At 37.8% G+C, this 12,718-nt stretch overlaps 1 protein-coding gene and 1 non-coding gene across 23 annotated transcripts in view; both read left to right on the forward strand.

Moving 5' to 3' along the window:
* Nucleotides 1-11,169, forward strand: part of VEZT (vezatin, adherens junctions transmembrane protein) — an 80,247-nt gene extending 69,078 nt beyond the window's left edge. For 14 of the 22 annotated variants that reach the window (XM_021922793.2, XM_009181439.3, XM_017946124.3 and 11 more), the window contains 3 exons: nucleotides 3,877-3,977; nucleotides 5,628-5,835; nucleotides 9,714-11,169. In XM_021922793.2, the coding sequence (XP_021778485.1) occupies nucleotides 3,877-3,977; nucleotides 5,628-5,835; nucleotides 9,714-10,222 (818 nt within the window). In that variant the 3' untranslated portion in view covers nucleotides 10,223-11,169. The other 8 variants (XM_017946128.3, XM_017946129.3, XM_021922799.2 and 5 more) reach the window with 4 other exon arrangements.
* LOC116269012 lies at nucleotides 270-372 on the forward strand. The gene has a single exon (XR_004176338.1). It is a non-coding gene; the product is annotated as a U6 spliceosomal RNA (small nuclear RNA).
* Nucleotides 11,170-12,718: the final 1,549 nt, after the last annotated feature.

Raw genomic sequence — 12,718 nt, forward strand, 5'->3', positions numbered from 1 at the left:
CATCCATACAGTGAAATACTACTCAGCAACAAAAAAAAGTGAACTACCAATGCATACAATACGATAAATGAATCTCTGATACATTATGCCAAGTGAAAGATGTCACATTCAAACCACTACATACAATGTTATTCCACTTATGAGGCACTCTTAGTTGGCGAAGGAACAGAAAACAGATCAGTAGTTGCAAGGAACTGGAGATGGAGGGAGGAATGGCTTGTAAAACCTTTTAATGGAGAATGGCATTTAGAAACCAAGATTAGGTTACTTGGCTTTGGCAGCACATGTATTAAAATTAGAATGATACAGAGAAAATTAACATGTCCTTTGTGTAAGGATAATGTACAAATTCATGAATCATTCCATATTTTATATAGAATTTATATAAAAATGTATGTACACACTCATGCGTATATACACATATATATCTACATATATATTGTGGTAAGCGCAGGAAATCATTGAGAATAGGTTATAACTTTGGCATTACTCGAGGATTGCCATAGAAAAGAATCTCCAGTTAATAACAGTTTCCCATTGTTAAAAATATCACAGGCTAGGTGCAGTGGCTCATGCCTATAATCTCAGCACTTTGGGAGGCCAAGGAGGGAGGATCACTTGAACCCAGTAGTTTGAGACCAGCCTGGGCAACATGGCAAAACCCCATCTCTACAAAAAAAAGTTACGCGGGAGGCTGAGGTGGAATGATTGATTGAGCCCAGGAGGTCGAGGCTGCAGTGAGCGATGATTGCACAACTGAGCTCCACCTTTGGTGATACAGTGAGACCCTGTCTCAAAAATATATGTGTATGCACATGTGTATGTATGTGTGTCACATCATTTTAAAACACTTCACATTTATTACCTCTAGGGCCTTGTTACTCAGAGTGATCCCCAGACTAGCATATAAGCATCACATGAGAGCTTGTTACAAATGCACCCCTGACTTTAAATCTGCCTGTATTTTAATAAGATCTGGTAATTTGTATCCACATTAAAGTCTGAGAAATTTGAGAAGTATTGCTCTGAGATAAAGGTCTGCAACTTTTTTCTCTAAAGATTTTCTGCCTTGCAGGCCATATGGTGTGTCTGTTACAGCTACTTTACTCTGCTGTTGTAGTGTGAAAGCGCCCATAGACTATACTTAAATGAGTGTGGCTGTGTTCTAGGAAAAATTTATTTACAAGAACAGGCAGTGGGACAGATTTGGCAAGCCCCTGCTTTCAGACAGTGGAATTGAGGGATAAGGTCATCAGGGAGCTTTTTTCACTTTATAACCTTCTGTGCTGTTTGTAAAAGCTATTACTGCAAGCATGTAATTAAAAAGCTGGTGGGTTTTAAAAAATTTTTTAGGCTTTTTGTGTGTGTTTGTTTGTTTGTTTTTTGAGAAAGAGTCTCACTGTGTCGTGCAGGCTGGAGTGTGGAGTGCATCGGCGCAATTTCAGCTCACTGCAAGCTCTACCTCCCAGGTTCAAATGATCATGTTGCCTCAGCCTCTCGAATAGCTGGAATTACAGCCGTGTACCACCATGCCCAGCTAGTTTTTGTGTTTTTTGGTAGAGATGGGTTTTCGCCATGTTGGCCAGGCTGGGCTCCAACTCCTAACCTCAAGTGATCAGCCCGTATCGGCCTCCCAAAGTGCTGGGATTACAGGCTTGAGGAGCCACTACACCCGTCCTCTTGCTAGATTTTTGTTAAATGAATTGCATGCTGGAGCTAGCTCTCCAAAGGTTGTTAAATATTCAGAAATTTGTGAGTCAGTTTAACATCATTGGTAGCTTAGAATTGGTCACAGTGGGTGCATTTACACCATGGGAACTGGAAATCAGGAAGTGCTGCAAATTGGGTGTTTTGTTTTGTTTGAGAGCTGGATTACCAGCACACTGTTTAATGTACTTGTTTATTGCTATTAATAGTCTTACGGATTTTTTTTTTCTTTTCATTCAAAGAGCTCAATCTGTGGTGTCAGCATTGACATAATGAAATCTGTGTTCTGCTAATTAGGCAATAATAGCAGTTTTTGAGCATGTAATCTGTAGCAGGCATTGTTTTAAGCACTTTTCATGTATTTTTTAATCTTACAAGATAGTACTATTATTTTCACCACTGTTCTACAGATAACTGTAATTATTTATTTATTTATTTATTTATTTAATTTTGAGGGGACAGAGTCTCGTTCTGTCGCCCAGGCTGGAGTGCAGTGGCATGATCTCGCCTCATTGCAACCTCCGCCTCCCAGATTCAAGCAATTCTCCTGCCTCAGCCTCCCGAATACCTGGGACCACAGGCGCACGCCACCATACCCAGCTAATTTTTGTATTTTTATTAAAGACGGGGTTTCACCATATTAGCCAGGCTGGTCTCGAACTCCTGACCTCATGATCCACCCACCTTGGCCTCCCAAAGTGCTGGGATTACAGGCGTGAGCCACTGCATCTGGCCTTTTCTTTTTCTTTCTTTTTTTTTTTTTTTGAGACGAGTCTCTCTCTGTTGCCCAGGCTGGAGTGTAATGGCACAGTCTCAGCTCACTGCAACCTCTGCCTCCTGGGTTCAAGCAATTCTCCTGCCTCAGCCTCCTGAGTAGCTGGGATTACAGGTACATACCACCATGCTCGGCTAATTTTTCTATTTTTAGTAGAGACGGGATTTCACCATGTTGGTCAGGCTGGTCTTGAACTCCTGACCTCGTGATCTTCCTGCCTTGGCCTCACAAAGTACTAGGATTACAGGCGTGAGCCACTGTGCCTGGCCAGTTAACTGTAATTTAAACTAGAAAGCAGCAAGAGCTGGGATTGAACCCAGGTGTGACTAACTCTATAGCTCTTAGCCACTATGCTATTCTGTCTCTCATTAGTGCTTCCTATTAATTTATTAATCATTCTGCCATCTTTCCTACAAACTAACCAGTTATTTTTTTGTAACACTTCCAAAATACTTCTTTTTTAAAACCATTTAACTATTGTTACTTTTGAAAAGTTAAAATCAAGAAGTTTAAACTATACTTCTTTTTTTATAAGTAGAAAGGCAATGATGAATGGTAGCCAGCCGGATATGAGACTAAGTAACCCTGTCAGTAAATACCAAACACAAATTTTAAGAATTAATCAAAGTTAAACTCACTTGGGTGTTCTTGTAAAGATATTTACTTGTGAACTCATTTCCAATTCCAACTTTTGAGAGTTAAAATAGCCTCAGGGTAAGATTGAAGTTTGTATTTTGTGAAGAAGAGTGATGGTCTGTCTTAAGACTGTTCCTATGCTGTGAATGATAATATTTTGTTCAACAAGTATTTATAGAGTACCTGGTGTGTACCAGATACTGTGGTGAGGTGAAGAGAGAAGGGCAGGTCCTCTTCTCCCAGAGTTTAAAGACTTAAAGTTAAGTTGTAAATCTACTAATTTATTGTTTTTCATTTTAATATCTTTATTTTTTTATAAATAAAAAATTATTAGAACAAGTTGGACTATGAAATTGACAAAGTATTAGTACCAAGGATTTTTTGGCGGGGAGACAGGATCTAGCTCTGTTGCCCAGGCTGGAGTGCAGTGGCGTGATCACTGCTCACTGTAGCCTTGATCTCCCCAGCTCAAGCGATCCTCCCACCTCAGCCTCCCAAGTAGCTGGGACTACAGGTGTGCACCACCATGCCCAGCTGATTTCTTTTTTAGTTTTTGTAGCTACAGGGTCTTACTTTGTTTCCAGGCTGGTCTTGAACTCCTGGGCTCAAGCTATCCTTCCACCTCAGCCTCCCAAAGTGCTGGGATTACAGGCATGAGCAACCACACCTGGCCCCAAGGATATTTTTAATTAGATGTTCACTCGTTTCTGTGTGGTCTGTTTCTTATCTTTATTCCCACCTACTCCCATTTTTTAAAGGCAAGCCTGAAATAGCATGTGAAAACCCACATTGTACAGTAGTACCTTTGAAGCAGCCTACTCTACACATTGCAGACAAAGATCCAATCCCAGAGGAGCAGGTAAGGGTGAAAACTACTGTTCTTTCCCTTGTTGGATTTATGTTTCTAATGAGCTTCAAAATTACAGCATAATTTATTGAATTTATATCAAATCATTAATTCTTAGTGCTTAACTCTAAATTCATTGAATCCGCCAGCAGACTTTTTTTTGGTTGTTATTTATAGCTAATTGTCCATATCTGAGTGGCTTTCAAAAGTGATTGAACACATTGAAAATTAGTACAGAGCTACCTTTTGGGATGCTGGAAATGGTTTTATCCTGATCTGAGTAGCAGTTACTGGTATGTGTGCATATGTAAAAATCCTGTGCACTTGACTGCATGTACTGATATACCTTACTTTTAAAAACAAATTTTTTATAATCGCATTGGATATTGACAAAGATTACTTTTGTTCATTCTAAGAAAAACCTCTTTTCCTTAGGTCATATTATCTACTCATTATTTTTTTTTCATGTATATTGAATAACAAGTTACTATTCAGTATTCTTAATTGCAAATGGAAACCAACCCTAGTTAGTTTAACAGACACTTTATTTAAACTTTTAGGTAGCTTACAGAGTATTTCAGAGAGCCAGATAAGCAGGCTTGAATGAGGCTAGGGTAAACAGCCGAATCACTCAAAAGAACTGTTGCAATGGAGATATCATTGCTAAGTTAATGAGTGGAGATATTGCCTCTTGCTCCATCAATGCTGAATAGTAAAAATTACCTCCAAAAGTGCTACCTCAAGAAACATATCTGCAACATCCTGGTGCCTGCGTCTTTTTTATTTTTTTTCGAGACCGAGTCTCACTCTTTGACCCAGGCTGGAGTGCAGTGGCATGATCTCGACTCACTGCAATCTCTGCTGCCGGGGTTCAAGCGACTCTCCTGCCTCAGCCTCCTGAGTAGCTGGGATTACAGGCGCCTGCCACCGCGCTTGGCTAATTTTTGTAGTTTTTAGTAGAGACAGGGTGTCACCATCTTGGCCAGGCTGGTCTTGAACTCCTGACCTCGTGATCCACCCACCTCGGCCTGCCAAAGTGCTGGGATTACAGGCATGAGCCACCGCGCCCAGCTGGTGCCTGCTTCTTTTATCACAGACTTCTAAATCTGACCTGATGCTGGTACGTCTGATTAGAGGATCCCAGGTCATTTACCTGAGCCTATACTGTAAGGATACTGCTTGGGTAAGCAAGCATCCTACCCTCTGTCTTAGAGATAGGGAGGACCATAAGGTGGGGTGTTCCCTAATCCTAGGAAGAGTGTTCAAACTTCCTGGGAAATCCAAAAGAACCACAAGAAAACAAACATGCCTGACCACCTCCCTAAACTGCCAGCCCTTCTAATTTTGATTGGTTTTGATATAGCTAATGGCTGTAACACTAAGTGGATGGTATGTTCTCAGAGTAGAAAAATAACCACTGAAGTTGTTAAACTTTTTTATCCACAGTGCTTTCTAGTATCAACTGTTAGGTTTTTTTTTGAAGATTTCAATTTATCCATAGGTATATATTTACTTTTTTCTTTTCTTAGCTCTGCTTTAATGACCTGTGCCAAATGCAAGTCCTTTTTTTTAATCTCAGAGATAAGTAAGTGCAAGTAAATGAATGCTCACTAGAGAATTGTCTGCTTCAAGTAAAGTGCTTTTTCTTCTATTCATTTTCAGGAATTAGAAGCTTATGTAGATGATATAGATATTGATAGTGATTTCAGAAAGGATGATTTTTATTACTTGTCTCAAGAAGACAAAGAGAGACAGAAGCGTGAGCATGAAGAATCCAAGAGAGTGCTCCAAGAATTAAAATCTGTGCTGGGATTTAAAGCTTCAGAGGCAGAAAGGCAGAAATGGAAGCAACTTCTATTTAGTGATCATGGTAAGCACTGACTTTAAAGTAACAGGTTATTTCAGTGTAGGAGACTCTCTCTTTCTTGAACCATTAATGTTGTTTTAGCTGAAGAATTCTTGGGGTTTTATAAGGGTCCACCAGTATGCATAGTACTTTTTCTTCTAGATGCTAAATCAATCTGATTAATAAAAGAGTAGGAATGTAACCATATTGGAGATACCAAGTCACACTTTTATATCGGTTATTTAATTTTTTAGTAAATTTGTTTTAGAATGGACAGTGAGTTGAGTAATTTGGGATATTTTAAATGTTATTTTCAAATTTAGTGAATTTGAGATTCTCAACTTTGTTCTCCATATGTTAAAATATTTTAAAATACCTCAGTGAAGCACAAAACTAATAACTGTGTTCACATTGAAAAAAGTGGCCCAGGCGTGGCAGCACATGCCTGTAATATTAGCACTTTGGAAAGCTGAGGCGGGTGGATCATTTGAGGTCAGGAGTTCAAGACCAGCCTGGCCAACATGACGAAACCCCGTCTCTACTAAAAATACAAAAATTAACCAGGCATGGTGGCACGTGCCTGTAGTCCCAGCTACTTGAGAGGCTGAGGCAGGAGAATCACTTGAACCCGGGAGGCGGAGGTTTCAGTGAGCCGAGATCATGCCACTGCACTCCAGCCTGGGCAACAGAGGGAGACTCCATCTCAAAAGAAAAGAAAAGAAAAAAATAATTAAAACCTAGACCAGTGAGCCACATCATTAGCATTATTTAAGTGGTTTGAGCACTTTAGTAGATGGGAGGGGAGGGGGGTGCCTGTGGGCACACTCCCCATACTCTGATTTCAGCAGAATGGGATAGCTGGTGATGCAAAAGACTTAAATTCCTTTCTGTTTCTCACCATTCTTTTCTTAAGTCAAAATTCATGGGAGACAGGGGAAGGAATCAGGGGAAGCTTAATACTTGACAATATCAACCTAGCTAATTCTTAGTTGAATTAATGCCTATGGATTTCTAAGTAGGTAGAGTACGACTTCCCTTCTATTTTAGAGTATCTGTGTGGACCCTCAAAATCAACTGCCTTCCTTTTCCCTCCTCACTAGAAGTATATAGATTACCTATACTTCTGGAAAGTTCCTCCAGTTCTCTTTTTTTTTTTTTCTCTCAGGAGCCCTATGTTCTCCCCTGTCCAGATCTACGTTTCTAAGTTTTATCATTCCTCTTTCTTCCTATTGGCTCCCTTTATAGCCCAGGTCCTCATTAGATTATCCTCGTACATTAAAATAGCCTCTTAGCTAACTTCCATTTTCAGTATCTTTTTCTTCTAAGCTATCTTGCAAACTCTTTCCAGATTTTTCTCCAACACTGCATTGATGATGGCTCTCTATCTTAAAACCTATAGTGATTTCTCCTTATTGTATTGAATCTGAACTCTTCTTCCTGTTTTCAAGTCTCTTCATCATAAGAATTCACCCATCCAATTATATTTTCTACTGTTTTTACTATAGGTGTCTTCTTATGTTTATCAAATTAAACTATAGTTCACAAATTTGTTATTTTTATTCATGAAAAAATTTCATGCTGGCCAAGCGTGGTGGCTCACGCCTCTAATTCCAACACTTTGGGAGGCCAAGGTAGGTGGATCACTTGATGTCAGGAGTTAGAGACCAGCCTGGCCAACATGGAGAAACCCCATCTCTACCAAAAATACAAAAATTAGCCAGGTGTGATAGCGCACACCTGTAATCCCGGCTACTCTGGAGGCTGAGGCAGGAAAATCACCTGAACCTGGGAGGTGGAGGTTGCAGTGAGCCGAGATCGCGCCACTGCACTCCAGCCTGGGCGACAGAGTGAGACTCTCTCAAAAAAAAAAAAAAAAAAAAATTCACGCTTACCCCTTTGCCAAAAATTCTGCCTTCTCCACCAAGCTGTCCTCTCTACTAGTCTCTCCTTCTCCATGAATTCTACTCTGAGTGCTCCAGCTCTACCACCTCTCCTAACACTACAGACCCTTGTACTAGAGGGACATTGTGATGAAAGATAAAGGAAGTCTTGAGCCCCAAAGCATATAGCAGAGAAGGGAAATGATTAACAGATTGATTTCCTGCAATCTGTTCATTCATATACTGAGCCTACATACATCAGAGATTAATTTTAGGCACTATTGTTTTCTATATGTTCAAGGTTTTGTTTTGTTTTGTGTGTCTCTGTAACAAAATTACAGTCTTCTTAAATAGGGGCCTTATTATCCCACAGCATTCATTCAGCAAATTACTCATTCAACAAGTAGTTATTGAGTACTTGTTATACATTAGAGTCTCTGCTGTGTCCCTAGCACACGGATCAAGAAATAAAATGTAAAGCCTCCTACCTGCCTTGAGGCTTAAATTCTAACACACTGGTCAGTTGATCCTCTCATTACACAGATTATATCCCCCCCATTTAATTAGTAATAATTGTGAATATCAACCAACTTCTAATATATGTTGCTTCCTTTAAGAGCTAACAGATTTATAAACTAAGAATGTACATAGACTGAAAATAGCATTGTATATAAACTTGTATCCTTTTTTATTGTTTAGTGTTTTCTTCATATAGCTTTAAAGTTATGCTATTGACATTATGGGAAAAGATTTTATCAATGAGAGAAATGTATCTCTTTTTCAGGTATGTGCTTTTGATATAGTTTACATTGAAAAGGGTCATAATGCTGTTTTTTAGTTTGTGAAAATAAGTAAAAAGCTGCTGATACCATAGAATGCTTTTCCCATGAAAAATTTCAGTACATCTTCCAGAGCTGTTTTCATCTCTGCCTACAGGGGTAAAGTCTGCATGGAATTAGAGGGGGAAAGTCTGCACTGGAACCTGCTGTGGCCATTTTTTTTCTGTTGTTGCTGCTTCTCTAGTGGAGTTACTGCAGCTTAGGGATGGTTCCTGGAAGTGGACACGTTTTACAAAAACGTTTTTTAAATACACGCCAGCTCTTCGAGAAGCACTTTTTTCCTTCCGTCATGCTTCATACTATATTGTATTGTACTAACCCCTCATGCTGGGATGAGCGACTGCCTAGCAAGCAACCCACTGCCTACTAACATCAAGAGGGGCTAAATAAAACTGCATTTTCCTTGCAAGGACAACTTCTACCGTATGAATATATGTTATATTTATGTATTATATTTTGTACAATAGTTGATCTTGAATGAAGACTTTATTTCATTTGTATTTTTCGTGGTACTACAAAATGTGTAGAAGTTATGGCTTTACTTTCATTAGGGTCTTGTGAGGTGGTTGGCAAGTAAGTTAAATTGTGTGTTGCATTTTTTCCATGCTGTTTTAACTTGTAAATATACATGTATACATGTTGAAGATATTATTATTATCTAGATTACTTTAAGCCTTTTATGTGACGTATTATCAGTGAAAACCATGCTGCTCATTCCCTAATACAGTGGTTCTCAAACTTTAGTGTGTATCAGAATCAAGATGAGGGCTTGTAAAATACAGCTGGTCCCTACTCCCAGAGTTTCCATTTCAGGAGGTCTGGGATCAGGCCCAAGAATTTGCATTTTTAACAAATTCCTAGGTGATAAATGATAATGTTGGTTCAGGGAACACACTTTCAGAACCACTGCTTTAATATTTTAAATAAGATAATATGTGAGGTGTCTTAAAAACCTTCATCAAATCCCCATCTCATTTCATTTCTTAGGCATTTTCTCTCTTACAAAGTTTACTGGATTTATAAATTTTCATTGATTTTACTGGAAAGTTTTATTTAGCTTTTATTTATTTATTGTTCTTTTTAAGAAAAAACTTAAACTGAAAGTTTGAATTAAAAGTTTAAATCATTGCTAGGTCCTTAGTTATTTTTTTTTCTTTTTTCTTTTTTTTTTTTTTATTTGAAGCCGTGTTGAAATCCTTGTCTCCTGTAGACCCAGTGGAACCCATAAGTAATTCAGAACCATCAGTGAATTCAGATATGGGAAAAGTCAGTAAAAATGATACTGAAGAGGAAAGTAGTAAATCCACCACATCAGACAATGAAATAAGTAGGACTGAGTATTTATGTGAAAACTCTCTAGAAGGTAAAAATACAGATAATTCTTCAAATGAAGTCTTCCCCCAAGAAGCAGAAGAAAGAATGTGTTACCAGTGTGAGAGTGAAGATGAACTGCAAGCAGATGGAAGTGGTCTGACCACTGCCCCTCCAACTCCCAGAGACTCATTACAGCCCTCCATTAAGCAGAGGCTGGCACGGCTACAGCTGTCACCGGATTTTACCTTCACTGCTGGCCTTGCTGCAGAAGTGGCTGCTAGATCTCTCTCCTTTACCACCATGCAGGAACAGACTTTTGGTGATGAGGAGGAAGAACAAATAATAGAAGAAAATAAAAATGAGATAGAAGAAAAGTAAGAACCAAGATTCATATGAAGTGATTTTAGATTGTTCCTTTTACAAAAGTGTTTAGCTTCAAGACTGGAAAGGGAATATGAGTGTAAGTTTACTATATATAAAGCTAAGATGTGGATTTACAGGAACAACCCTGGTTTGAATAACTGATCTGAAAGTAGTAGTTACCTGTAAATGGCAGATCTTTTAGGAAAATAAGAGAAAGGTAAGGGCTCTTTTGAATAAACTGCTGTTTTATTTGTGGCACAACTGATCAATCTTGGAAATTCTTTAAGTATTTTTAATAAGAAATGAATTATCATTTCTTGCCAGAATTTGCTACCATAAGGTGATTGGGAAAATTCTGTTGCAAGAACATTAACATTTAGTATGACTCCTTTTTACTGTATTCTTGCAGTTAATAACTGCAGCTATTATGTTAATAACAAGTTGTTTGTATTTTATTTTTGTTTATACCAGTCTTAAAACAAAGATCCAGGTTCTGAATAAAAAAATTAATTGATACAATTGATGTGTGCTGGGGTTTGGAACTAAAAGTAGTTTCAACAGTGCATGGGTTATGACATTTCTTATGTTTCCTTGTTCGTGTGTATATTTAGTAGTTAATTTTAAGATGTCCTAGTGATCTTTAAAAGAAAAACATTGTACGGTTTTTTAGAATTACACTTTCACCTTTCTTTCTGCAATTGAAAGTGATGATGTCCAAGTGGGATTCTTGTACTCCAAGGCCCTACCCCCAATTTAGCAAGCAGAAAAATGTTCCTTGTATCACTTTACCTTGGATAATTGGGTACCATTAACACAAACAGGTCACAATGCTGCTGTTTTCTAGCCCTGTCCACCTTAATGAGATTCAGGAAACATCCTGTCAGCCTGCTGGAAAGCATCCTTGCCTCCTTAGTATTTCATTTACAAACTACCTCTTAACAGAGACTGCTTTTCAAATTGGCCAATCTCATCTGTCTTGTGTTGTGATTGCATTTTCAAAGAGTAATTATTTTCAGCGTATACAGTTTTGAGACCTGTAGCTCCTATGCAGTACATAGTTCTATAGACATTATTTGGGGGAAATGTAGGAATAACTCAATTTATGTTGCTGTCCTAGAAAGGAAATTGCATGATGAATCTAGATTGTCTTTAGAGTAAAGAAACACATTCAAATTCCTGTAACTTATCACTTTTAGTGAGTAAATTTACTTATACCGAAGGGGATTTTTTTTCTTTCAGGAATCTAAGGAAATTTACTTTTTAACCTGAGAAAAAACTTGATTCTGCTTTATATAAATAGTAGAGATTATTGTACTATAAGTGATTTTGCCTTTTTGCCAAAATCCTGGAACTTATCTATAATTAACCTCTTAGGAGCAATACCTTAGGTTGGGCCTTGCTTTACTACTTAGAAATAGCTAAATTTCAATTTTAAAAATCTTTATGTGTTATAACTGTTAAATTCTTCAATAATACTTAGGGTTTACTTTCTTATTTAAATCGCTTATTTAGTTTACTGTTTTCTTTTTCTTTGGATTTAGAAGAGGCAATTATGGAAAAACTTGGTAATCGCTCTCTTAACCTATAACCTTACACAGGAAAGAATTAGAGTTTAATAATTTTTAATTATTTTATTGTATGTTATTTTTATTACACAATTGTAATAGCTATGCAGTTGAAATAGCTATGCAATTCACACTTAATTAGAAAATAAAGCTACAAAGTTTGGGGGAAATATCTTCATAATATTGTATCAGTTTTATTCAGTGCTCTCTAAGGTGATACCTTTTTAATTTTGAAAGACTAAATAATTTTAATCAAGAATTTCCAGTCTTTCAGTCTGATCTGTTTCATTCACTACTTGTTACATAATCCAGTGAAAACTCTACTTATTGAAATTATGGCATAAAGATCTTGCAGCTTTATTTGAATATTTATTCTTTTGTATAGTTTTCATCTTTTAAAATATTTAAAATATTTTCTAGATAAAGTATTATCTTCTCTGCACAAATTCCTGGAGTAATTTTCTCTCATAATATTTGAAGTCAGTGTTTCTCGGTTGTATTAGTGGGGTAACTACATCAAAATAAAGTCTTATTTTTAAAATGCAAATTTTAGACCATACTCCCAGTGATTCTTAGTTGGTCATTTTGGAATGAGCCGTAGATAATTGTTTATGTCCAATAAAATCTAGGAACCTCTGTCTAGGACTTTGCTCTTCTTGCCATGAATACCTTAGGAAGTATTTAAAAACAGACCAATGCAATATAAGTAGGTTTTCTTGTTTGTTACTTTTCTAAGAATATTTTACTTCCCTTAGCAGGCTTTTGACTAGCTTTCAAAGCTGCCACCCTGGCCGGGCGTGGTGGCTCACGCCTGTAATCCCAGCACTTTGGGAGGCCGAGGCGGGCAGATTTCCTGAGCTCAGGAGTTCAAAACCAGCCTGGGCAACATAGTGAAACCCCATCTCTACTAAAAATACAAAAAATTAGCCGGGCGTGGTGGCAGACG

This window comes from Papio anubis, chromosome 9 (genome assembly GCF_008728515.1).
Source record: "Papio anubis isolate 15944 chromosome 9, Panubis1.0, whole genome shotgun sequence".
NCBI lineage: Eukaryota > Metazoa > Chordata > Mammalia > Primates > Cercopithecidae > Papio > Papio anubis.